This window comes from Sparus aurata, chromosome 1, assembly GCF_900880675.1.
Source record: "Sparus aurata chromosome 1, fSpaAur1.1, whole genome shotgun sequence".
Lineage (NCBI taxonomy): Eukaryota > Metazoa > Chordata > Actinopteri > Spariformes > Sparidae > Sparus > Sparus aurata.
The window spans coordinates 23802949-23825856 of NC_044187.1; the positions used below are offsets into that span (position 1 = coordinate 23802949).

A 22908-nucleotide genomic window follows, 5' to 3' on the forward strand; every position below is an offset into this window, starting at 1 on the left:
CGCTTCAGACGACACTGAAACTCAGTGTGAAACAACTTCAGACTAACAATCTACCCGCAGATTGTAGCTCAAGGATATTATTTTACCTTCACTGGTATTTTTTCTTCAATTTATCACATGGCGTTTCTGATCTACCTGACTCTCCTGACAACAGCCGTCATCACACAGGTAAAATGTTTCTCCTCTCTGAGCAAAAAAAAGTCATAAGTTAAAGGTTCAGATTAGTGCAATGTGTTGTCTGTCATGGATAATGTAGTCAAAATGTGATTAAACTTTGACCTCCAGGCAGGGTACGAACGGCACAAACATCCCCTGGTGTAAACAAACCTCAGAATGTATTTTTAGAAAAGCTCTCAGACGTGTTTCATCTTCAAAGACTCGGTCCTCATTAACCAAACATCAGATTAACTGCGATTATGACTTTATGGCTGTCAGCCTATAAAGTGGATTCCATACAAAGTTTGGCAATTAAAGTTTAGCTGAGGTTATCATCACTTTATTGCCGCTTATAAAATAATAATGAATATTGTTCCTCTGAAGTTGCCTGACCCTGCTGGTAAACAGCATGTCTGCTCATGTCCTTTTTTCAAGCACAGTGACAAGTTAATTCCTACAAACAGTAACAAGTTGGCTCTGGTGCTGGAGATGACTCAAATCACGAGCCAGCAGGAGGCTGTGTATAAACTCTGCACTGTCTAGACACCCAAGGCTGACTGGCCAGCAGGGACTTGACTTACAGTAGAGACAGGCGTGTAGAAATCAGTCACAGTGTGTGTGGATAATACAGAACCAAAGATGAATGTACCAGAGCTCTTCCTGACGGTGGAAGAAAAGCTGGAACTAGTGCACTGAACACCCCTCGTGATGACTTTTGCACCCTGGTTGCCCCCCCCAAAAAATTGGAATTGGAATCAAGTGTAGCACAGACGTGTCAAGGCTGTGGAGCTTGATCTCATTTGTCTTGTCTGACCATATGATCGCCCTCTCTGCGCCCTGCAGGTGACTGCTAGCTGCCCAGCGGTGTGTGAGTGCCCCGACGAGCCCCGGCTGTGTCCTCCAGGAGTGAGCGCTGTGCCAGATGGATGTGGCTGCTGCAAAGTGTGCGCTGCGCAGCTTAACCAGGACTGCAGCCCCGTGAGGCCTTGCGACCACCACAAAGGGCTGGAGTGTAATTACGGCAACGATGTGACCATGGCCTGGGGCATCTGTCGAGGTGAGAGGGAAGCAAGCGATGTTACTGGGAGAGGAGGAATTCCACATAGAAAAGAACTGCTTTCTTACTTGCACCGCTCCCATGTTCATGTCCACCTACTCCATACTTATTTCTGTATTCTATATGTTGAATGAGTTTTGGGTATGTGCTGTAAAAGGTGCAACAATGTACAAAGATGTCCCAGAAATGGGTGTTAATTGACCCTCCTCTCCACAAAGCCCTTACACCTCGGTGATCAAACAACATGTAATCTTGCACATCCCGGTAATAAGACAGGATGTATTTTAATGAGCAGTCGATGTTTTATGGCAGCAGCGGGGGGTTTCAGAGATAAAAATACACTGTCCATCTGCACCATGCCAGTGCTGCCCCAATAACTATGAATAGCTGGTTCTTTCGCGCTTTGGAGACAAGGAGTCTGAAGCTTCCTGTCTCCTCATTTCCACTGACCTTTCGTTCTCAGCGGTAACCTGTGTGGTTTTGTAGACTGGTGCGATGTGAAGTCATTGTGTGGGTTTTGGCAAAGCCAGGAGAAGATTTGCTCAGCAGGGATCGTTTCAGCTGTCGGAATAAGTCAATGTTGGTGAATTCCTGGGAACATACCGGCTGTAAACGGAAGCATCATCATTGGTCCCTGTAGACTTTAAAGCATGTTCTGTAGAGCGACGCATCTCTGGGATGGTGCCATGAATATACCCCAGTTGCCCTGAGGTTTACACACAACAACAACCAGTTTGTGTACTGCCATTACAGCTGAGTGAAATGTGCCTTTCCAGCAAAATCAGAGGGACGCACATGCGAGTACAATGGCAGGATCTACCAAAATGGCGAGAGCTTCCGCGCCGGCTGCAAACATCAGTGTTCCTGCATCGACGGCGCTGTCGGCTGCGCTCCTCTCTGTAGCAACAAGCTGCCCCCAGCCTCACCATCCTGCCCCTACCCACGACTGGTCAGGATACCTGGGCAGTGCTGCTTCAGCGTCGACTGCCATAAGGGCACCTGGCGGCTACCACATAAGCATCAGGTTGGTTTTTGTTTGTTTATTTTTTCATTTAATGACCAGGACTCTCTTAGCGACGGACAACAATGGCCCAACAATTTGGAATTTGTTCAGCAAAACCAAAGTGATGGAGGTACAATCCATCATCTCCTGCTGTGGTATTCTTATGATGTAGAAAACAAAGGTGACTGGGCTGAATTATCTACACAGAATAATAAAATATGTAGGTTTTGATAAAATAAATACACATTTCATTTATTTATGATGGTTTTGCTATATATTTTTTTGACCAACACTTTAGTTTACCACATTAGATGAAGAACAGCATCAAATTGTCACAATGAAAAAAGGTGAGACCAGAGTAATTGTCATTTTTGCTTTGAATTTGATTGATCATTGATTAATCAATAAGCAAAGCAGTTGCTGGTGAATTTTCTGTTGATCAGCTAATCAGCAGTTTATTCCAGCTCCTCCTTATAGTATGATCCAGTTTTAGACTAAAGTGCATATGCTGCTCAGTTCCCTGCAGAGTGCATGGACAAGGAAGGGTTTACACCAACATGTTTTCTTTTTTTATCTCTGAGAAGCAAATGAAAGTCACTGAAGTCTCCTCTCTTGTTAATAGAATGAGAGCTGTCTGTGATTAAAAGGTTATTAAAGTTGGGTGAAATGAGATATGAGACTAGATACTCTTCAGCAAGTGCTAGAATAACAACAAAGACTCACAGGTTCTGTCTCTCCTCTGACTTATTGCCCTGGAGTAAGCCTTTGATAGTCAGGGCGCCATGGTGTGAGTAACACTGTGGAAAAAACAAACAACAGATAGACATGGCTGCGGCACAGATGAATCCCCAGCAAACACCACTGTCTCATCTAATCTTTTCTCTTATCACAGGTGCCTCCAGCACAACAACACCTGCCCACACCTCAGCACCATCCTGCCCCTGACAACGAGCTTGCCAACGAGCCTGCTGACGTCAAGTCCAGCGGCTGGGAGAATGAACACGGCTTCAAGCACCTGCCTGGTAAGGGACAGAGAGACAGAGAGAGGGATATTTAGTATTTATTACCATGGTGTGACTCTGTGACATTGTAGTTTTGTTACTTGTTTTAAATGCGGGGATGCATCTCGCACTGTAATGCTGCTGTGCATTTTCACATCCTCTTTGAACACCTCATACACATGACCTTCATCACCTTTTTGTTCTAGGATTTTGCAATATAAGTAATATGAAAGCAATCATCAGGAGTGATTGAAATACTATTAAACAAAAACCGACAATGCCAACATGTGCAAAATCCTGTTTTATAGTGTAATCTAGTAGCTCTCTGAGATTTAAGCTAAATAGTCTGTCTATTTATGACCGTTTTGTCATTGGTTACATGTCTACAGGTTGTGACCAGTTCAACAAAAGTGTAATTTTACCTTCTCAGATCGCTGCATTAAATTATGAAACCACTCACAAGAAAACAAGACAGGGCAGAGGGCAATTCACTTGGTAGTTACTGAGATATTTCAATCTGGATTTAACTGGTAGACAAACCAACCAACCAACAGACCAACATTGGTATCTTTTAAGCCACGCTGCTAGCATGGATACAAAAAAAGTAAAGAGCAAAACCTTTAAAAAATATATGATATTGTTGTGCTCTATCCTGTTAATCCTCCTGCGACTGCTCAGATTTGAAAGTGATCCCTTGGTTGGGTGCCAAATTGCCACCAGGTTGGAAACCACTGACCTAATTGATGTCTGTGATTTTTTCTTGTCCCCCTTGCCTTCCCCCCTTCTCCATTTGTCTGATGCCCCTCAGAGTGGAACCACGTGAAAGAGAAGAAGTGTCTGGTCCAGACCACTGAGTGGTCCCAGTGCTCCCGCAGCTGTGGAATGGGCGTGTCTTCTCGTATCACCAACAAGAATCCCCAGTGCAAGCTGGAGAGAGAGACGAGAATCTGCACCGTACGGCCGTGCCAGGGCCTAATTGCCCCCACCAAGGTGAAGTAGGCTAAAGGAGACATAGACAGGCATGGTGCATAGGTCACATACCCATGACTTCTTATCATAACAATTTATCTCTCACACAGTGAAACCTGAATGCCTCGTGAGAACACTTATCAATATGCCACCTCTTATCTGTCCATGTCTGACTATGCATAGGAAAAACAATACCGGTACATTTTTCTGCTTCCTTGTTTCACTCTTCAGACGTCAATTCTGTGACGCAAAGAATGAAAAAATTAGATGCTCTGGCCCAGAGTAAATATGCTCTTATGTGCTAAAGCCATCTTTATCCAAAGCTTAAGAACAGAGATTATTTTAGCGGTACTTTTGGGAAGCTCTACATCCAGTGGGAACTGGGCAGTGCTGATTTACTCAGCGGTGTTTTGGTGGCAGGCAGGCGCCTTTTTAAATATAGTCCCCCACCCCCGGCATTCCTGCCAAGCAACTGTCCATAGCTAGGCCCTGTCTGTGTACTCAGAGTCGAGGGAAGTGGTGTGTCTATATTAATCCTCCACGTTGGACACACACTGAGATCTTTTCTCTAGTCTGCTGAGTTAAAATCTCTGGTGCCAGGAAAGATCACAGGTGTCTGTGAGTTTAACAGAAGAGGACAAGTGTTAAATAAATGGTTGATTTTAAAATGAGTCACTTAAACCTCAAAGTAATCCCAATCCCTGTTTTGTCATAACACGTTGAAGTGTGGCCCTTTTTATGTGAAGCTAATGAGTCTGAGTGCAAAGCAGCTTAAATCTACTGTTATGTAAAAGGACAGGGCAGATAGAAGTCAACCTTCATTAGACTTGTTTGGGAGAATTTTTTCGATTAAGGCCAATTAGGAAGAAAAGGCTGTGACATCCATATTTTTGCCTCCACAGATAGGGAAGAAGTGCACCCCAGCCCAGAAAGCCCCGGAGCCCACTCGCCTGTCCTATGGGGAATGTGTGAGTGTCCGCCTCTACCGGCCCAACTACTGCGGCGTGTGCATGGACGGACGGTGCTGCTCGCCACGGCGCACACGCACCGTCCCCGTGACCTTTGTCTGCCCGGATGGCGAGCGTTTCCAGAGGTCGGCCATGTTCATCCAGTCATGTAAATGCAGCGACGACTGTGGCCACCTGAATGAAGTGGCCCTCCCGCCACAGCACTGGATGTATGGAGATACACACAAGTTCATAGACTAGTACTGAGGAGTTGTTTTTTTTCATATGAGTGTAATGACTTTCTTGATGAAGGAAGATGCCTCGAGACAAGGGGCCTTTCTTCTGATCTGGCCCCAAGTGAGAGAAGACCACAGGCACCCATGAAGGGCCGCCTCGGTTCACAGCCACAAAGGCAACTCTTATTGTAATACTATTGTGTGACCGGAGGGGATTGTACACTCGCCTGCTCCTGTTCAGACGTGGGACCTAAATTAGAGCCCTGAAGCACCCCTGCACTTCCTCCACTCTGGACTGATTGCTGGTTTAGGTGTTGAGGATATTTTCTTTTTCTTTTTTGAGAACCTCAGATCATCCTGAGAGGAGAACGAGCAACAAAGCACTTTGATTAGCACTGAAACTTTTAACTATGACAGCAGTGCACAAGGATCACCTCACCAGCAGCAATAGCCAGACATATTGGGATTGTGGGTGACTCGATATCCCACAATGCACTGTGTTACTCAGTGACATGCAAAAGACTAACTTTTACAGCTTTATGAACACGAGCAGACATATTAGGCATGCTGACATGACAACCCATCCAAGAGTACACTAATACACAGTGATGAATGACACTGAATGACTGTCTAGTGATAAGGAACGCAATCTTGAACCAATAGGCGTTCAGCGAGGACTGGACCAACGCCAACTGATTTCTTGTTTGTGCATCAAATGCAGTGTAGAGAAATGTCTGTCTCACAAACCTGTTATTTTGGATCACACTGTACATATATTTTCTTTATTTGGATCCAAGTTTGCATTTTGTCACATTTACACACATTCTCTAGATGAAGACGCGACAGCAAGGCGGTCACGTTTTTTAGTTGCTTCACCCATGTGATAAAACGGGCTGCTGAGCTCCAGTTTCATGTGAGGTTTTATTTTAAGTCAACCTGTACTGTTTCTAACTTGGCAGCCAATTCAAAGTGGCTGCTTGGGAAAACAGTAGCTATGTTGTCATACTATGCAGATAGCACCCTCTGCTTGTGAGGTTTATTAACTGCAACACAAAGATTGTATTTAAGGATTCGCTGTACTGTTACTGCATGTTTAATGTAACATCCAACTAGGTCAAATTAAATCAAAACAGCACTATAAGATAAGGTATAAAAACTTTATTTCTTCAACCAAAAACAATATATCCATGGGTTTAACAAGGAAAACACTAAATCACTCTGCAAAGACAGGATAAAATTACAAAAAAAAAAGTCTTATCATTATGAATTTGCCAACATTTATGGTGGGAGGGCGGGACTTTAAAATAAAAGTTGAGGATTTTTTTCTCCACCAAAACACAGCAACACCAAGAGTCATACACATCTTCACTGGAAAGACTCATCTGGACTGTTCAACTGTGAAGAGAAAAGACAACGTTTTTCAGATTAAGGATTACTGGATGTAAAGGAAAAAAGTCAAAACTTAGATGTCGAAAATCGGTGTGATTAAATAGTAATACTTTGCTGTATGTGTCATTCCATGTGTTTACAACTTTATAGCGCTGGATTTTATCCTCTAGTAATGTGGTTCGTCATTGTGTTGGTTGACACAATATCCTGATGTCTAATAATAATTTTGCCTTTATTTTATTTTAGGGCTGAACGATATGGTCAAAAAGTCATATTGTGATGATTCACGATTAGTGGGAATGATCATTTCTGCATTACAATTTTCATTTTTGCTGAAAAGAACTTAATCATGATGATGTGACATTTGTTGAGGTCTGTACCAAATAAACATGATTTCTTGCATTTGGAGAACAAGACTGTTGCACTACAGTATACTTCCTTCTACTGTAATGCTGTTTGTCACATTTTACCTTTATCAGAAAAAATTGCAGCCTCCTGTTTAAAACCCAGGACATCAGTATACATATACAAAACTTGGTTGCTAAATGTGAGCATCATCACATATAATGCAACTTGTGAGGAACAGCAGAACTTACTGTAGGAGGAGATATCGATCTCCTCTGGTAGCTCTGCTACGTTCACCTCAAACCGGTCTTGGACATCATTTAGGGTTTTAGCGTCAGTCTCGTCAGACACAAAAGTGATGGCCAGGCCTTTGGTCCCAAACCTGCCGGCACGGGCCACCTGAGGTACAGAGAAAGAAGCTGGGCTTAAAAACAAGCTCTGCTCAAAGCACCAAATCGACAATCAACAATGGAGGCTTAAAATCATCAATCTCATGAATTACTTCTGTACTATGGATTTCTATTAACATTTTCCATTACAATTCCCTGATAATAAAACATTGACTAAACACAACATCCACAGTAAAAGGTACCCTTGCCTTTTTCCTGGCATCACATGTAAATAGGTATTTTGGCCGTTTCTATGAGCTACATCCCTTTGGCAAATTAATTCAAACAGATATCTGATATCGATGACATAAAATGATTAAGGCTGGACTGACTCTGTGAAGGTATGTGTCGGAATCCTCTGGCATGTCGTAGTTGAAGACGATGTTGACTCGCTCAATGTCCATGCCCCGGCCAAACAGGTTGGTGGCAACCAGGATCCGCCGCTGGAAGTCTTTAAACTGCTGGTAACGGGATAACCTGAGGTGTGGGTGGCAACAGGACAAGTAATAAGTGAGTTTCGATTCTAAAGTGACCGAGATTAAGCACATAAACTGCTAATCAAACAGTGTCATTACTCTTTTGTCGGGCATTACAATACTGTGCTCTTTTCCACATTTTTTCATGCTCAAAGACATTACAGTTGCTGTTGAATCCTACAACAAAAGAGAAATATACCAGTAGCACCTACCGCTCCTCCTGTGCCATGCCTCTGTGGATGGCGATGGCAGGGAAATTCTGCTCCACCAGCAGCTGAGACAGAGCCACACAGCGATGCACTGACTTGACAAAAATCACCACCTGATGAGAGACAAAAGTAAACGGTTGCATATTTTTGCTTGGATCGGCAAAGACATCACTGAAATACAAACAGGCAGAAAATCAACAAAAATATCTCCCTCTAGAGGAGACAATTATAACTCTTAAAATTAGCAATACATAGGTATATTCCATATATTAATCCCTATGAAAGATTTAAAATATTCAAATACGTCCATAGCTGATTAACTATGTTGTAAAACATTCCTAAGCATTACCTGGTTGAACTCGAGCACATCAAGCAAGTCGAAGAGCTTTCGGTTCTTCTCACTGTCCTTCAACTTGCAGTAATACTGCTGTAAGCCGTGGAGAGTCAGCTTTGTCTCGTCATCTACAAACACTTCCATGGGCTGCACAGAAAGAGCAGTTAAATATTAGTCTCAATAACACCAACACACTAACACACGCACACCAGAAATGTGAGCATGAAACGAGACACCTTGCACACACACGTTCAATATGGTTATAACAAACACTTGGTTCATATTTATCTGAGCTCTACATTTTGCAAATATCAATCTGAACATGTACCAAGTTCTCTACATAAACTGTACATGATAGCTCACTGAACATGTTCTCCTTGACTGGAGCAAAGCCAGGAGGAGTGACTGTCCTGACCAAGCCAGAACTGCCAAGGAGGATCACTTTACCCCTCTGACATGGCCACTTATGACACTGACAGCCACAAGTGGGCAAAGCTACGAGGGATGACGCAACGCACACTGAACGACACTTACCCATCAAAATATACAAATTAAAAGTGTGGCTGAAAGTGCCACGACCCCAGGCTTCTGCAGCCATTTCTTACCCTTTAGAGAGTGGGAGCCAGCAAGTTTAAACATGTCTAATCGATCAATGAAGCCAACAATATTCATGTTGTAAAAAGACTAAAAGGTCATTCATTCCGACTAAAAACAGATTTATTTGGCCATATCATAGTGATGTATCGATTTTCATTAGCATAAAGATTGCTTTAACTGTAAAGAGGATAAAATTCACATTGTAAAAGACAGTCAGCTTGCAGCTTCTTTCATCTCTGCTATAGGGCAAATCAAACTGGATGAAATGTTGCCAAATGAAGGTTTACACATCAGCAAATCCTTTTAACTCACATCCTGCATGAACTTGCGGCACACTGGGCGGATTTCCTTGCTTAGCGTTGCACTGAACATCATAACCTGCTTCTCATGGGGTGTCAGCCTGAAGATTTCCTGGACGTCACGCCTCATGTCTGTGAAAAAAAGAAAACAAATAGTCCTATAAAGATTCACTGTTTTTTGATTCAACCTTGTCTACAAAAAATGAGAAACCTTCTAACCATGCTCATCGTCTCAAAAATAAAAAATAAAAAAAAATCCAGGGCATTTTTCAAATTTATTTTTGAATGAATACATTTGCTGATTACTCGTCTTTAACTTGAATTCTGCTGTGTCAGCTTTTTAGGTAAATTGCTATGGAAAAGGAGTAAAGATATGAGCAATAAAACATGATGACTAAGATACAGCCCAGTACCTGGGTCAACAGCAAGCCTCCAGTCTAAAAGTTTGACCATAGTCTGAACCAAAGCTACTTGTTTCTAACCACTATAATATTAAAAACTGTTCCTATCACTCACCCAGCTGCTCCAACATCTTGTCACACTCGTCAAGCACAAAGTGTTTGATGTTCTTCAAGTTGAGGCTCTTGTGGGCAATTAGGGCCAGGGTACGCCCCGGAGTTCCGACGACAATGTGAGGACAATTCTTCTTCAGGACCTCCTCGTCCTTCTTGATAGCCATGCCGCCAAAGAACACAGAGACCTTGACAGTGGGCATGTACTTGGAGAAGCGCTCGTACTCCTTGCTGATCTGGAAGGCCAACTCTCGCGTGTGGCACATTACAAGAACAGATACCTGGTTTACAGGGAAACAAAAGATACTGATTTTATTGACTGCTATGGAGTGTATTATGTGCCTCTGTAATGCCAGCTAACCTCTTTTACAACTGCCTGATTTAAGGACCTGCTGGGCCTTTAAGTAATGATTCAGAAACAGTTCCCAAAGGTCATTTAAACTTAAAAAGCCCAAATCAAATGACACTTAAAATGGAGATCTCAGGACACCATGTTGGCCATGAACCAAAACATCTCCAGCGTGAACCTTTGCTGCATGTTATGTCTCTCTCTTCACATCCCCTACCATCAATCTACTGTTGGGCAAATAGATAGATAGATAGATAGATAGATAGATAGATAGATACCAAATTCCATACTGCAAGCCAATGTACATGCCTTTGTTATTGTAGACAAATGTGTCAGAAGTGTTTTCCATTTAATGAAGTCAAACTTTCGTTCTGTTCTTCTTGAATGAAGCAGCTGTTGCAGTTCAACCAGGCAAACACGCCAGTCCTGTATCCACATCACACCTTTATAGATTATGTGTCTTCTAATCAGACTCTCTCTGAAGTATTTGTACTCATTAGGGGTGTCATGATTCTCCAAATTCTTGAAACGATTCGATTCTTGATTTTTTTGTTTGTTTCTTTTAGGGATCATTAGTTTTATGCCATGATAATGCTCTGGGTTTTTACATTTTTTTTCATCTTTGCACACCTGCTGGAGGTGACACTGGAGGCGTGGCTAAATCCTTGATTCCACCTTTGGTTTCAAAGATCGAGATTGTGGCACCATTTCAATTGATAGCTGTCTAAAAATTGAGGTCGTGACACCTCTGGTACTCATGGCTCCATAAAAATGTGCAACACATATGTCTATCAACTTTATATTCCTAAATTCCAACTATTTATAGGGACATTGCATATGCATCTGAAAACTAAGCACGAAATTGACATCTACCAACAACCACACAAAGTAATCCAAAGGAGTTAAAATCGTCATCACCCCATCAGCATGTTGAATTTCTGAGATAGCTGTAAACATTACTACTCTTTAGCATAAAAGACTGGCAAACATAACTAAAGGCAAACTCACCTGACCATCCACAGGTTCTATCTGCTGCAGGGTGGCCAGTACAAACACTGCTGTCTTTCCCATACCAGACTTGGCCTGACACAAGATGTCCATGCCCAGGATAGCTTGGGGAATACACTCATGTTGAACTGAAAATAAAACAAGCAGCAATTGTTAGTGGGGGGGAATTTTAAGGTATTTTACATTCATTCATAAAATCATAATATGGTAACAGTCACAAAACGTAGGAGTTAATGTAGAGGTGTAGGAAAACCAACAACTGCTACTCACCTTCTGAGGGATGCTCAAAACCACAGTCGACAATGGCACGAAGCAACTCTGGTTTGAGAAGAAAGTCCCTGAAGCCCGAGCTGTGGATGGATACATAGGACCCCTTAACCTCCTTCTTGCTTGCGGGGGTCCCACTTTCGGGGGCTCCCTGGGGCTCCTCATCTTCCTCATAGTCCAGAAGTTCATTATCAACGTCAGTCTCTGCCATCTGTATGAACACAATGTAAATCTTTGTCTCAAAACTGTTCTCAACCACAGACTGTGTTAAAGTTCCTTTTAACGTCCAAGCGCACGTTTGAGGTGAAGGCCAGGTGATCTTTCAATTTAAGTAATAATTGGATATCAGAATATCTGTTACTACCATGTTAGGGGCATAACGTGTGTCCATATAACAAATAAGCAATTGTGTGAATTGGCTGTGTGTTATAAATTCGCTGCTTACTAAAATGTTTTTAAAAAACATTGATACAACCCTAAAACTATGACAAACTGAAACCCAACAGCTGACTCAAACATTAGCAAAGTTAGCAGCCGGTGAGGGCTCTGCTGGCTACCGTTAGCAGGCCGCAGTCGCAGTTCACATTAAAATTAATTTATTATTGAGGACAAGATGTTAACATCGCCCTGTGTGTAACGTTACAGACTTGAACTACCAACGTGGTATATGGCACCCGTCTGACTATTACAACTATTCCGACCCAAAATGATCCCACACTAGACGGCACGTCTATAAACAATGGACTCCCCGTCCTCCTTCATTCAAACCGGCTAGTTAGCAAGCTAGCAGCTAACAGTTGAACGGGACTCACGAATAACTTTTAACAAACATTACTGCTTCGGGGCTAACTTATATAATATTACATCGTCAATTAAATGATATTGTATAGTGGTCGAGCCCTCAGAAAAACAAAAATACCCACAGTAACTAGTTAGACTATTAAAGGTAATTGGCAGAGCGAACTCCAAACGAAGCTAATATGAAAGCGGCTAGCATGTTCTGCTACAAATGCAAAATCTCAACGGCCCAACGTTAGATACCGGTGCAGAATACTCAACACATTTCCCCATTATAACAATTACATACATTTTTGAAATTCGCACGTTTGGCGTGAAAAATACGCAGGCGCCGCAACATTACCTTGCTGTGATGTTTTGTGTCCCGTTGATGTCAATGTGCGTGATACTGGCGAGTTTGCGAGTGAACTTCTTCTTCTGTAGGTTTAACGGCAGACTGCATGCTTGGTGACGCACTTCCGCCCTCTGCTGGAATTAATCGACTCCTACAGTGTCCGGCTTGATAAACATCAGGTTATGCGGGTCAGCGCTTAGAGCTGGGCTTAAGTTACTTAGACTCACACACAAAAACTGTATGTATGATTTAATACATTGTCTTAAACTAATAATAGCGTATGCCTATGCGTTCAATTCAGTCAGGGAAAAGTGTCTGAGAACTGCACGATTTAGTAAGGTGTTATTATGTGTACATACATTGAAATATCATGTAGGCATTTTATTTTCTAAACTGTTTACAGTGAGCGAATTTTTCCTGCTGATGTATAGTATGATACAGACAATATTCTAGTAGTAGATATGCTTTTCATAGTTGGCACACAGCATTGAACATTGGGTTGCAGTTTACAGTTTGGCCACTTGAAGGCAATAAAGTAAAGACATCTGGCCAGTTGACAGATGGCATTAAATGTCATTCACAGTGTGCTCTCATTTGTCATACAGCACGATTGCTGAGAATATCCCTCAAGGCCCCCCATTTTTTTCATTTTTCTTTTTAAAGCAACAGAATAGGTATCTAATCACAACTGGATTAACAAATACCCTCTCCCAGATAACCGTCTGTCTGTGTGTCTGCCCTTGAAGGATCAAATCTCCATCTACAATTCAATTCAGCCCAACTCTAAAAAATAAGCGGAGATGCATCTGACTTCCCAAAATGTTACAGTGATCACAATACTGTTAATGTATCTCAGAGGATAAGGAAGAAAACGTGTGATTTATGTGAGAGTGAATCTCTATTGTCATTTGAACAACTTAAAAACAAAATCCCATGTCCTTTCTGTAGCCTCCAAAATTGAGATTTCAGAAACCACAAAATCTGTTTTACTTATCAACATAATCAGGAGTGGAGCAGTTGCTGCATCACTGTACAACTAAAAACTCCCCAACTTATTTCCATAATGTCATAAGCCAGACTGGTGCGTTGAATGTGCCACATGTTGCACAGGCATGGCAAAATGAACTTGGTATAAACACTGAGGAGGATGAATGGGATGTGATATGGAACCTTACAAGGAAGCTATGAGTGTGTAACTTGGTTGGACTGTTACAGTTTGAAATTTGAAGATTTCTCCAAGTAAATGGCATTATAGTTTGTTGCTAATAGAGTATTTCTTGTTGAGGTTTAGGGTTACATACAAATAACCCACTTCCCAAAATAACACACAAGCCTGTAAAAATATTATTATTTTACATTTCTCTATAGCAATCAATGATTTTGGCATGCTCTTTCTGCCATGCTCTTTGGACACCATGTTCTTCTTCTTTACAGCTTCCTGTTGCTTTATCCCAGCTGGAGAGGAATTCTCATCTCCTGCAGTCCGCTCATCCTGCACCTCTTACACTACTGCATTACAGTAGATGTAGATGTGTTGTAGCATGGACAGCACTGGTATTGAAGGTGAACAAACAGGTTTCCTGATGATAGCTCTTTTATTTAGGAAGTGGTCAGGGCAAAAGAACCAAGGCCTAGATGACAACAATTGCTGTTTTCCTCCTTAACAGCGTGCTTTAACAACCTCATCTTGAAAAGCACTACAGCACACACACAAGAGCCTTTTTCATTACCTGGTTCATGACACATCTGGTTAATTATGAGTGAAGTTCTATGGTTTTGCACATTTATTTGAGGAGCTCAGGGATAACAAAGGTGAATTTTGTATTCCTGGTGCTAAGTTTTGTCGGCTCAGACAAGAATTCATTTTCACATTTTCATATGTGTGTCATAACAGGACCAAGTACTTCTTTAGGTGCGTATAAATCTATTATCAATGTCACTCAGATCAATGTGACAGCGATGGTTACAAGTTTTTTTTTGAAAATGAACATACAAAACATCTGCTGATAAAATACAATGCACTGGTACAGATTGCACTAACGCTGTATACAGCAGGCTTGCTAAAATGTTACTTATACACAAATAAATCAGCAGTTCTAGCCTTATCAAATCATTTTACATTTAGACCACTTTTTACTTGTGATACTCTAAGTACATGTTGCTGATAATACTGAACAGGCACTTTGACTGTAAACAAAATATTAAAGGGTAAACTGTGGCTTTTATTTAGCTACTTATTTATGTATTAATGATAAAAAAAATGATAATGAAAATTGCAATACCGCACAGGTTGGTTGCTATGATTTAACTGATCACAAAACGGAAGACTGACTGAAACTATTAGTACAACATGTCAGTCACATAATTGATCAGATATAGCACCGCTGGATGACACCTGCGTGCCCCGCCTTCCCGCAGAATAAAGCTCGTCAGTGATTGGCTCTTGTTGTCGCCATTCTTGAGGGATCCCGCAGACACCTGCAGGCTATTGGTTCCTGCCATGCCAATCACGTCACGTTCTCTCGCCTGATTGGTGCGCCCCTCCTCGTGCTCGGCACAAGGCAGAGGACGCCAGCCATTCTGTGTGATGTACCCGCTATGAGTGATGCTGCCGTTCACAGCGCGTCCCCGTTGATCCGTCGGCTCCATCTCGCCGCTGTCATGGTTATTTCAGCGGAAATGTAAAAGCGATATCTTTCTGCTCGAGATTCAGCGCTCACACACGAGTCTCTCCGCGTGCAAAGGGGCTCGCGGCCAGCTGTGCGACGCGGCGGCGCTGCCTCCCGGTTGGACGGCGGCAGGAGGATGGCTCTGCGCTGGACGGTCTCTCTGTGATTGTCCTCGGCGGTCCATTAAGATTTTAATTAGCTGATAACACATTGGTTGACATTTACGACCGAGTGGCGCGGCGGCGACGACCAACGCAGCGCTCTGAGTATGGACAGCGAGTCCAGGTAGGCAAGTCTGAGGGTTTATCTCTTTTATTCAAGGTGTTTGTTTTTAAACTGAATGTCGGTGTTACCGCGCGGAGACGGGCCTTAGCTCATTAGTTTGTTCATTTAACGTGTAAACTAACACGGCAGCACGGGCCCACACAGCTCAACGTACCCGGTGCTGGTTATTCATGAAACGCCGTCAACAACAGCAGCAGCTCCATCCGTCTGCTCCGTCAGCTCCGTCCGTCTCTGTGTAAAATTCCACTGTGCAGCATGCCAGCGGAGACACGGCCCGCTCATTAGTCTGTAAACCCTATTTACTGCTACAGTATATAGCATGTTGCTCTGTGTTCAGTCACTGCTGCCTGTCCTCGTTGTGTGTCTGTGTGTGTGTGTGTGTGTGTGTGTGTGTGTGTGTTTTAATGTCGTTACACAATCGTCGTTGTTGTGGGGACGCCGGGACATTTGGTGCTGCAAAGAGAGGATGATGTGTCATTTTGGCCACAGATGTTGATCCAGCCGAGCTATGCATGAGTCGACTGCAGAGCATGTAGGCCTGTTGTTTAGGCATCCTCAAGCAGCAGCAGCAGCAGAAGCAGCAGCGGTAAAAGGCCAGGCCCGGATAATAATGAGCTGTCAAGTCCAAACAATCCTGTTTTAATGGGATTATAGGAGAGTCGAGTGTGAATCTGCACCGCAGTGGATTGTAGGAGTCACTGTCATCTTCTGCTGGATGTGGCTACATGTCGGCTGCACCTGTGTGTCTCTATCCAGATGTTTGTTGAGCTCCTACCTGCTCATTCACTGGTTTCATTTGCCATCAAATGTCAATTTAGTCAAAGGGTTTTCACTCTCACCATGTATACTCCAACTCATCAGACAGGGATTTGGAGGTTAAACCCTTTTAAAAAAGCAGAAAGAAACACTCATGTAAACATTGAGAAGCAGGACTAGAATTCAGAGGGGCACTATGTAGTTTTGGAGAAGAGATTCAAACTCAGAATTTTAATATATACAATTTAAGTCTGAAGTATTTATTTTCCCGTAAGTGAATAAACAAGCTGTTCTCAGAGGAAAATAAAGTAATTAGAAGCCTGCTTGAAGCTAGAAAGGTGGCAGGGTCTGCCAAATATAAACAAAGTAAAACAGTACGAGGGTTGTCCTTTAAGGTCAGGTAAAACGAAAACAGTTTGTTTATTTAGTTTGTCTAGGCATAAAAAAAATGAAGGTCTTTCTCTTCTGATTTAAATTTTCTTTCCCAAAACTACAGAGTGCACCTTTAAATTACCTTGTGTTTTAAATTTAGGCCAGACACATCTCATTTTTACTTTGCTCTTGGAATATAAAAAAAAAAATCCAGGAACTGACATTGTTTGGAGGTATGATGTTGAAGCGTGAAGTATACCGCTGACTAGTCACAAAATGGAAGCGCCCCCTCAGGCGCTTATCTCTCTTTAGGAGAGGGAAACTGTTCAAGGAATTAATTATCTCACTCTGTTGATTGTAATTACGTCTTGAATGCTCCATGACTAAGGACACGCAGCACTGAGTAAGAGGCTCATAATATCGTCATATGAGATACAATGAGGTCACTATCAGGCTTATCTGTGAATCCTCTCACCATGCAGAAGGCATCTCACATGTTTCACCGTCAAGGAAACAGGTATCTGATTCTCACATCCTGGCGACCTTGTTTTTAAGTGCGGCAGCCTCGAAACTACTTTTTATCTGATCCCACGATCACATGCGCACACAGAAAGCACACACAAAAGGTTGCATACTACATCTGTGACAAACAAGCACACCTCGGCTTATCCCAACTAACCCTTTTCCTCTGCACTCAGTCGCTGCTGCTGCTGCTGTTGCCACATTATTCATCTGTGTGAGAGAGTGGTAAACTAATAGGCCCTGGAAAGCGTCATCAGGATAAACAGTTTCTGAATTGTGCGTGCACTCATTTGTGAATGTGTGCTTGCATGTGTGTGTAGCCTAAAGCCAGAACAGGAGGAGGGATGTCATCTCGCAGCCTTCTCCCTGTGCTGTGCAGTTTGTCTGTCTGCTGCTGTCCAGGTTTATTACTGTCTGCGGCTGTTTGGTTGTAGAGCAGCGACACACAGGAGCCCCATGTTCAGGTCATATCAGAGGAAGGATGCATTGAATTCTCTGTCATGACGTCGAAACAAGATTAGCTGTGATTTTGCAAAATAAGAGGTAATCCTAAATCTTCTGTTTCTTAGGCTTGCAGTGGGATCTAACATTCATTGGATAGTGACTTAACAAAGCAGACAAGGATGTACAATACAGAATTTTTCCACTGACACTGATAACCAATAGTTACGTGCTTTTTATGGTCACTACCGATGAGATAACTGCTATAAGCAGTTTATAACCCATCTACACAGCGTCGCTACAATGAAAAGAACTTAGCTTTGCTATTGGCTTTAATTTCCCCAATACTGACTTATAGCTGATGTCATACATTTCATTAAATTTTTGACAATAATGCATCGGCCTGATACATATCTTGAACTTCAGATGAAGGAATAACGAGGAGTGTTGTGACGTTTTGATTAACTTGTATTTGTGAATGCAGCAGCCATCATCATCAGATGAAGAGCAGTTTACATTACATATGTTTGAGCTTAATTTACACAATGTGACAGCTATAGAATAATGACACCAATAGATTGTTTCCCCATTAACCTTGCTGACACTAAACTATTTTGTCTGCCACCAGGAACAAAATGTCCTGGATAAATGAAAGCTGACTGGTAATCCATTCAGGCTGTCAGCCTGGCACCATTTCTATGTACTTCCATGTCTCTATTGTAGACTAAACGAATGAATAAACTTAAGTTTGGTCCCGTATTGTCTGTAGTTGCCACTCTGGGGAAAACAAAGCAATCTGGTTGCCTTTGGGACAGTGGCGCCAACAATAACAGAACTTGGAAACAGCACAGTTAGTAAAAGTTGCCTTTTTCTACTTTAACGTCTTTTTGTTTGCAACTCTGTTTTCCAGATTTGAGGCAATGTTGAATAAATCAGTGACTGTTGTGCAAAAAGAAAAGATTCAGTCTCACATTGTCTCTCTGCAGGTTTAATTTGCCCTCAGATGCTCTTTCTGTTTCAGGCAAAATGTTCCTCACAATGCAGATCTGAGCTTTATTAATTGATGAGGCTAATCTAGATGTTTTCCTGAGTGGTGGCTTATTGTGACAAGGGTGCCGTTTATGAATGATGTAGGTTCCTTAGTCGAAGGGCAAAACTGAGGAATATCAAACTAAACCTAAACAGATTTTGAGTATTCTTTGATATGTGGATTATTTTCTCAGTCAAGCGATCAGTTGTTTGGGTCGTGAAATGTCCACTAGTTGAAGGTGACGTCTTCAGATCTCAAGATTTGTGCAACCAGCCGACCAAAACCCAAAGACATTCAGTTTATTGTCACTGGAGACAAAAAAAACCCAGCAAAAATACAAATTAGAGAAGCTGGCACCAGTCATTAAAATTGTTGCTCAATACGTCCAGCTGTCAGTCAGGTTTTCACTGGCCGATTTTTAAAGCCTTCAATAACATCTGTCCCGGCTCATGCTGGTCTAGCTGGCTGCATGTTGACAGTTGTGGTGCTGGCCGGGCCTCGGTGCATGTTGCTGCACTTCATCTCGTTTGCTGACACATGGAAACAGGGAGCAGCTTGATGACCTGGCTGCTGCAGTTCAGGCTCACTACAACTGCAGCTCTCCTCTCTTTTTACTCTGTTGTTCTAGTAGGCTGCAGATTTGTAACTAGATCTGTGTCGGCCTGCAGATTTTACACTGACTGAATTGTGATCTCATTTTCAGACTGCTGCACGTTGGGTTTGTACCAGCATGCAAATGATCTTCAAACAACGAGGCAGAAATATGCACAGGGCCATTATAAACACTGTAGAGGAACGTTTGGAAATCATTTAAGCTCTACTATAATTATTGACCTCTTTTCTATTCATTTATCTATTTGAATAATAATTCGATTTGTCTATATACCCAACGTTGTTTCCTTAGAGCACCAGCCTTTCAATACAAATGAAAGTTCTGCATTCAAAAGCTTACCAAAGTAAAAGCACACAAGTAATACTTTAGACTGTACAACTGTGTGGCTGTAATTGAATTAACAGTCAGATGTTTGTTTTGCACACCTATTCAGTGATTTTGGTGAAACATAGTAATTGTTAATTGAGTCTTGTTGCTGCTGGCTTGAACCGCACCACCAAACTAACAAGTGTTGGTGTGTGGGAATGACACTGAAAAATCAACTTTCTCAAGAATCCTTTAGTGGGACGGTCTAGCAGCAAAACCAAAAAAATCTATTACAAAGAATGAGTTAAGTTGTTCAAAAAAAGGGATCATAATATGTGTTAGAGGCCGGCCGATACAGGATTTTTGGGTCCGATACCAATAATGGGGAGTAAAAAAGAAGGAACCCACAAACTTTCTCTCATCTTTGCTTTATTTTCGTTTTTGTCGTCAAATAGCTATTTAACCATCTCCCTGAGTGGCATGTAAATGAAACATAACAAGGAGACACAATCCTAAAAGAAATAACAGATACTTTGTTGTGTATAATAGATATGTCATTGAAAGTAATTAAAGCTGACAGATAAATGCGCTAGTTAGTAAAAAAGCATCATATATCTCTAAAATGTACAAATCTGTATAGACAAAGTACAATTATGACATGGCATAAAATGGATATACTCAAGTAAAGTATATTATGTTACACTACTGTCTTTAAGTGAGTAGCTATTACTACACAATGAAGACAAATATTTCATGAGCATCATTTAATCAGTCCATGGCTTTAATCAACACGATTTCTGAAGTAGTCAGATAACAAGAAGCTGCTTCTCTGTACAAAGCATTTCATCAGCCAAGTTGACGTATTGTTATTGTTCAAAATGAACACGAGGAGATGATTTACCCCAGGGTGAATGTGTGGGAGTATGATTAACAACACAGACGTGTTCTTGAGTGAGAGACTGAGGCATTTTGAAACCTGCGTGTCGTCACACCGTGGCTGTTGATGATGCTTCCTTTGCACAATCAATCTGTAACATGTCAGCTGATGGGCCACAATGTGCCTGTGCTTTGGAGTAAACAGTGTGGACTTTAAAAAGGTTTTTGTAGCTCAAATTAGGTGTTACAGAAATGTCTTTAGATTTGGTTGATTTACAAAGGAGGTTTGCTTCCTTGCTAGTAGATGCCAGAATGAATGAGGGCCATAAATTGTGTTTTACATCTTTAGATTTCGGTTTCAAAGTCAACCTGATCCTCCCATAGAGCAGTCTTTGTGAACACCTGCTCGGAACATCTCACTAAAGGCACAGTTTGATTCATTTCCTCATCTCCCCAGGAGGCTTTAGGTAATTATGAAATGGAAGGATACAAGCTTGCAAAAAAAAATAAATAAAAATGTTCAGATGTTTGTGGATTCGTAGTGTTTGACTGTTTCATTCTGTCACAGCCGTTTTTAAGGCAAACAACAGATGTTTGTAATCAGACCAGGTGATTAAACAGCAGCTCAGCTACTGATCAGCGTTCGTGACGGAGCTGCTGGGAAAGTATGAAAAAAAGCCAAGATAATATAATGAATGCAGAGAGAACTTATTTCAGTCATTGCCTCAGGATCACATTAAGCAGTGGTGCCTGCAGTAGCACCCAGTTGTTAGCAGTTATCCTACATGACATGCTTGTGTAATCCAGTTTTGAGATTAGCGAGTGATTAGTGGATGTTGCAGTCTGTTTTATCATCCATTTTTTTCAGTTATAAGATGTTAAATAATCTGAGCAGTATTAGGACTAATGCACTGACCAGTCAGTGGTGGAAAAAGAGCAAACGAGCCGCCTGTACTTGTAGGTAATTGATGGGTTGTGTGGATGGCTATTTCAGGACAATTTCCTCTCACAGTGGCACTCAGGGGAACCGAATCATCTGGAGAGGGATACTAACTAAATTTAGAGCAGGAAAGCATTAGTCATGAAAGTGAACGTATTTGGTAGATTTAGGGGATGAGTCTTGAAAACATTCGTGGTCATTGTCGCTCCGATTTCCCCAAATATGTCTCCTCATTCATTCAGGCTTAATGTCACACTAAGTTATTATCGGACAAACTCACCCAAAAAACATTTTCTGCATTGCCCAGCACGAAGGTAAGAGAGTTACCAATTACATCTCTGAAATCTATTGAGTGCTGTTAGTACATGAAGGCTGTTTGGTAAGCAGGCTGCCGTTACTGTAATGACGGGGCTGGAGGGCTGATGTTCCCAGAGTTAATAGGTAACCATTCATTCCCAGAACACAGAGATATGAACGTGAATCTCTGTGTGAGATTCCCTGTACAGTAAACTCAGGTAGCAGTGGTGTAGGAACTACTCAGATCATTTACTTTGGTATAAGTACTAATATCACAATATCAAGATATTCCATTACAAGTCCTTCATTCAAATGTTTACTTGGTGCTTCCTGCTGCATGTTGGACAAAAGTTGTGTAAAGCTTTTGAAGGCTAAAGATTAAACTGTATAATCTGATAAATCACTGTGAATTATGCTGACTTAATTGGGAAAACAATGAGAAAACTATATTAGAAGGAAATAGGGCTGCACAGTATGGTTAAAAAAAAAAAAGATTATGATTGTTTTGTCAAACACTGCAATGGCTATATGGTTCACGATTAGTGAGGACAATCAGTTTTGTGTAACAATTTTATTTCCACTGTAAAACACTATCACCATGTCGGGCTCTGTACCAAACAAACAAATGTTTTCTTACATCTGTAGGACAACATTTGTGGAAAAGGGCATCTTAGATTTTAAGCAATTCCTTTAATTGACACTCTGCTACCTTAACAATCAATTATCGATTCATTGTTATATATTATATGTAAAATGTTGGGACATTTTTCCATTGCAACTGACATGATCTAAAGAACAGAACAAGTAAACGACAAGTTACACAAAATAATGACTTCATCTTAATTGAAGAGCTTCAGTCTGTCTGAACTGGCCCAACAAAATCCAACATATTTGGCCTACTAAATGACTAAAATGTAATAATATCAGTTGGTATAGACTGTCTTATTTGTTTTTTATTTTATTTATTATTTGGTTTTTTTGGGGTTCGTTTTCTATCAGTTAAATTCTTAACAGCCATTATTTCTGCAGCCTAGAAAGAAGTAAGCATACCAGACCTCTGTCGTCCGTTCTCTTCTGGAGGCTAACAGCTTCAGGCTACATTAGCAGCCACTAGCAAGGCACACCC

General features: G+C 41.6%; 3 protein-coding genes across 3 annotated transcripts in view; 2 read left to right on the forward strand and 1 right to left on the reverse strand.

Annotated features, from left to right (window-relative positions):
• On the forward strand, positions 1–7172 carry LOC115588670 (CCN family member 1-like). The gene is made up of 6 exons (XM_030429408.1): positions 1–168; positions 1000–1213; positions 1990–2237; positions 3109–3238; positions 4026–4207; positions 5089–7172. Exons 1-6 carry the CDS (start codon positions 118–120, stop codon positions 5392–5394), a joined length of 1131 nt encoding a protein of 376 aa, XP_030285268.1. The 5' UTR covers positions 1–117; the 3' UTR covers positions 5395–7172.
• On the reverse strand, positions 6513–12820 carry LOC115588661 (ATP-dependent RNA helicase DDX39A). Its single transcript, XM_030429396.1, has 10 exons — positions 12685–12820; positions 11547–11754; positions 11277–11404; positions 9924–10200; positions 9421–9539; positions 8527–8658; positions 8181–8290; positions 7825–7969; positions 7355–7502; positions 6513–6764 (listed from the first exon to the last, which is right to left on the reverse strand). The coding sequence occupies exons 2-10, from the start codon at positions 11752–11754 to the stop codon at positions 6748–6750; spliced, it is 1284 nt and encodes a 427-aa protein (XP_030285256.1). The 5' UTR covers positions 12685–12820; the 3' UTR covers positions 6513–6747.
• Positions 12821–15236: 2416 nt separating this feature from the next.
• evi5l (ecotropic viral integration site 5 like) overlaps positions 15237–22908 on the forward strand; it is a 37625-nt gene continuing 29953 nt past the window's right edge. Inside the window, exon 1 of the mRNA XM_030423428.1 lies at positions 15237–15629. The gene's annotated coding sequence lies outside the window, so the exon portion shown is untranslated. The remainder of the gene's footprint in view (positions 15630–22908) is intronic.

Excerpts from the sequence above, each read along its gene's own strand:
- LOC115588670 (XM_030429408.1), top strand. The coding sequence starts at position 118 with ATGGCGTTTCTGATCTACCTGACTCTCCTGACAACAGCCGTCATCACA. Across the intron at positions 169-999 it reads CAACAGCCGTCATCACACAG|GTGACTGCTAGCTGCCCAGC; the intron begins GTAAAATGTTTC and ends TGCGCCCTGCAG. Across the intron at positions 4,208-5,088 it reads GCCTAATTGCCCCCACCAAG|ATAGGGAAGAAGTGCACCCC; the intron begins GTGAAGTAGGCT and ends TTGCCTCCACAG.
- LOC115588661 (XM_030429396.1), bottom strand. The coding sequence starts at position 11,754 with ATGGCAGAGACTGACGTTGATAATGAACTTCTGGACTATGAGGAAGAT. Across the intron at positions 9,540-9,923 it reads CAAGATGTTGGAGCAGCTGG|ACATGAGGCGTGACGTCCAG; the intron begins GTGAGTGATAGG and ends TTTTTTTCACAG. Across the intron at positions 8,659-9,420 it reads GCCGCAAGTTCATGCAGGAT|CCCATGGAAGTGTTTGTAGA; the intron begins GTGAGTTAAAAG and ends CTTTCTGTGCAG.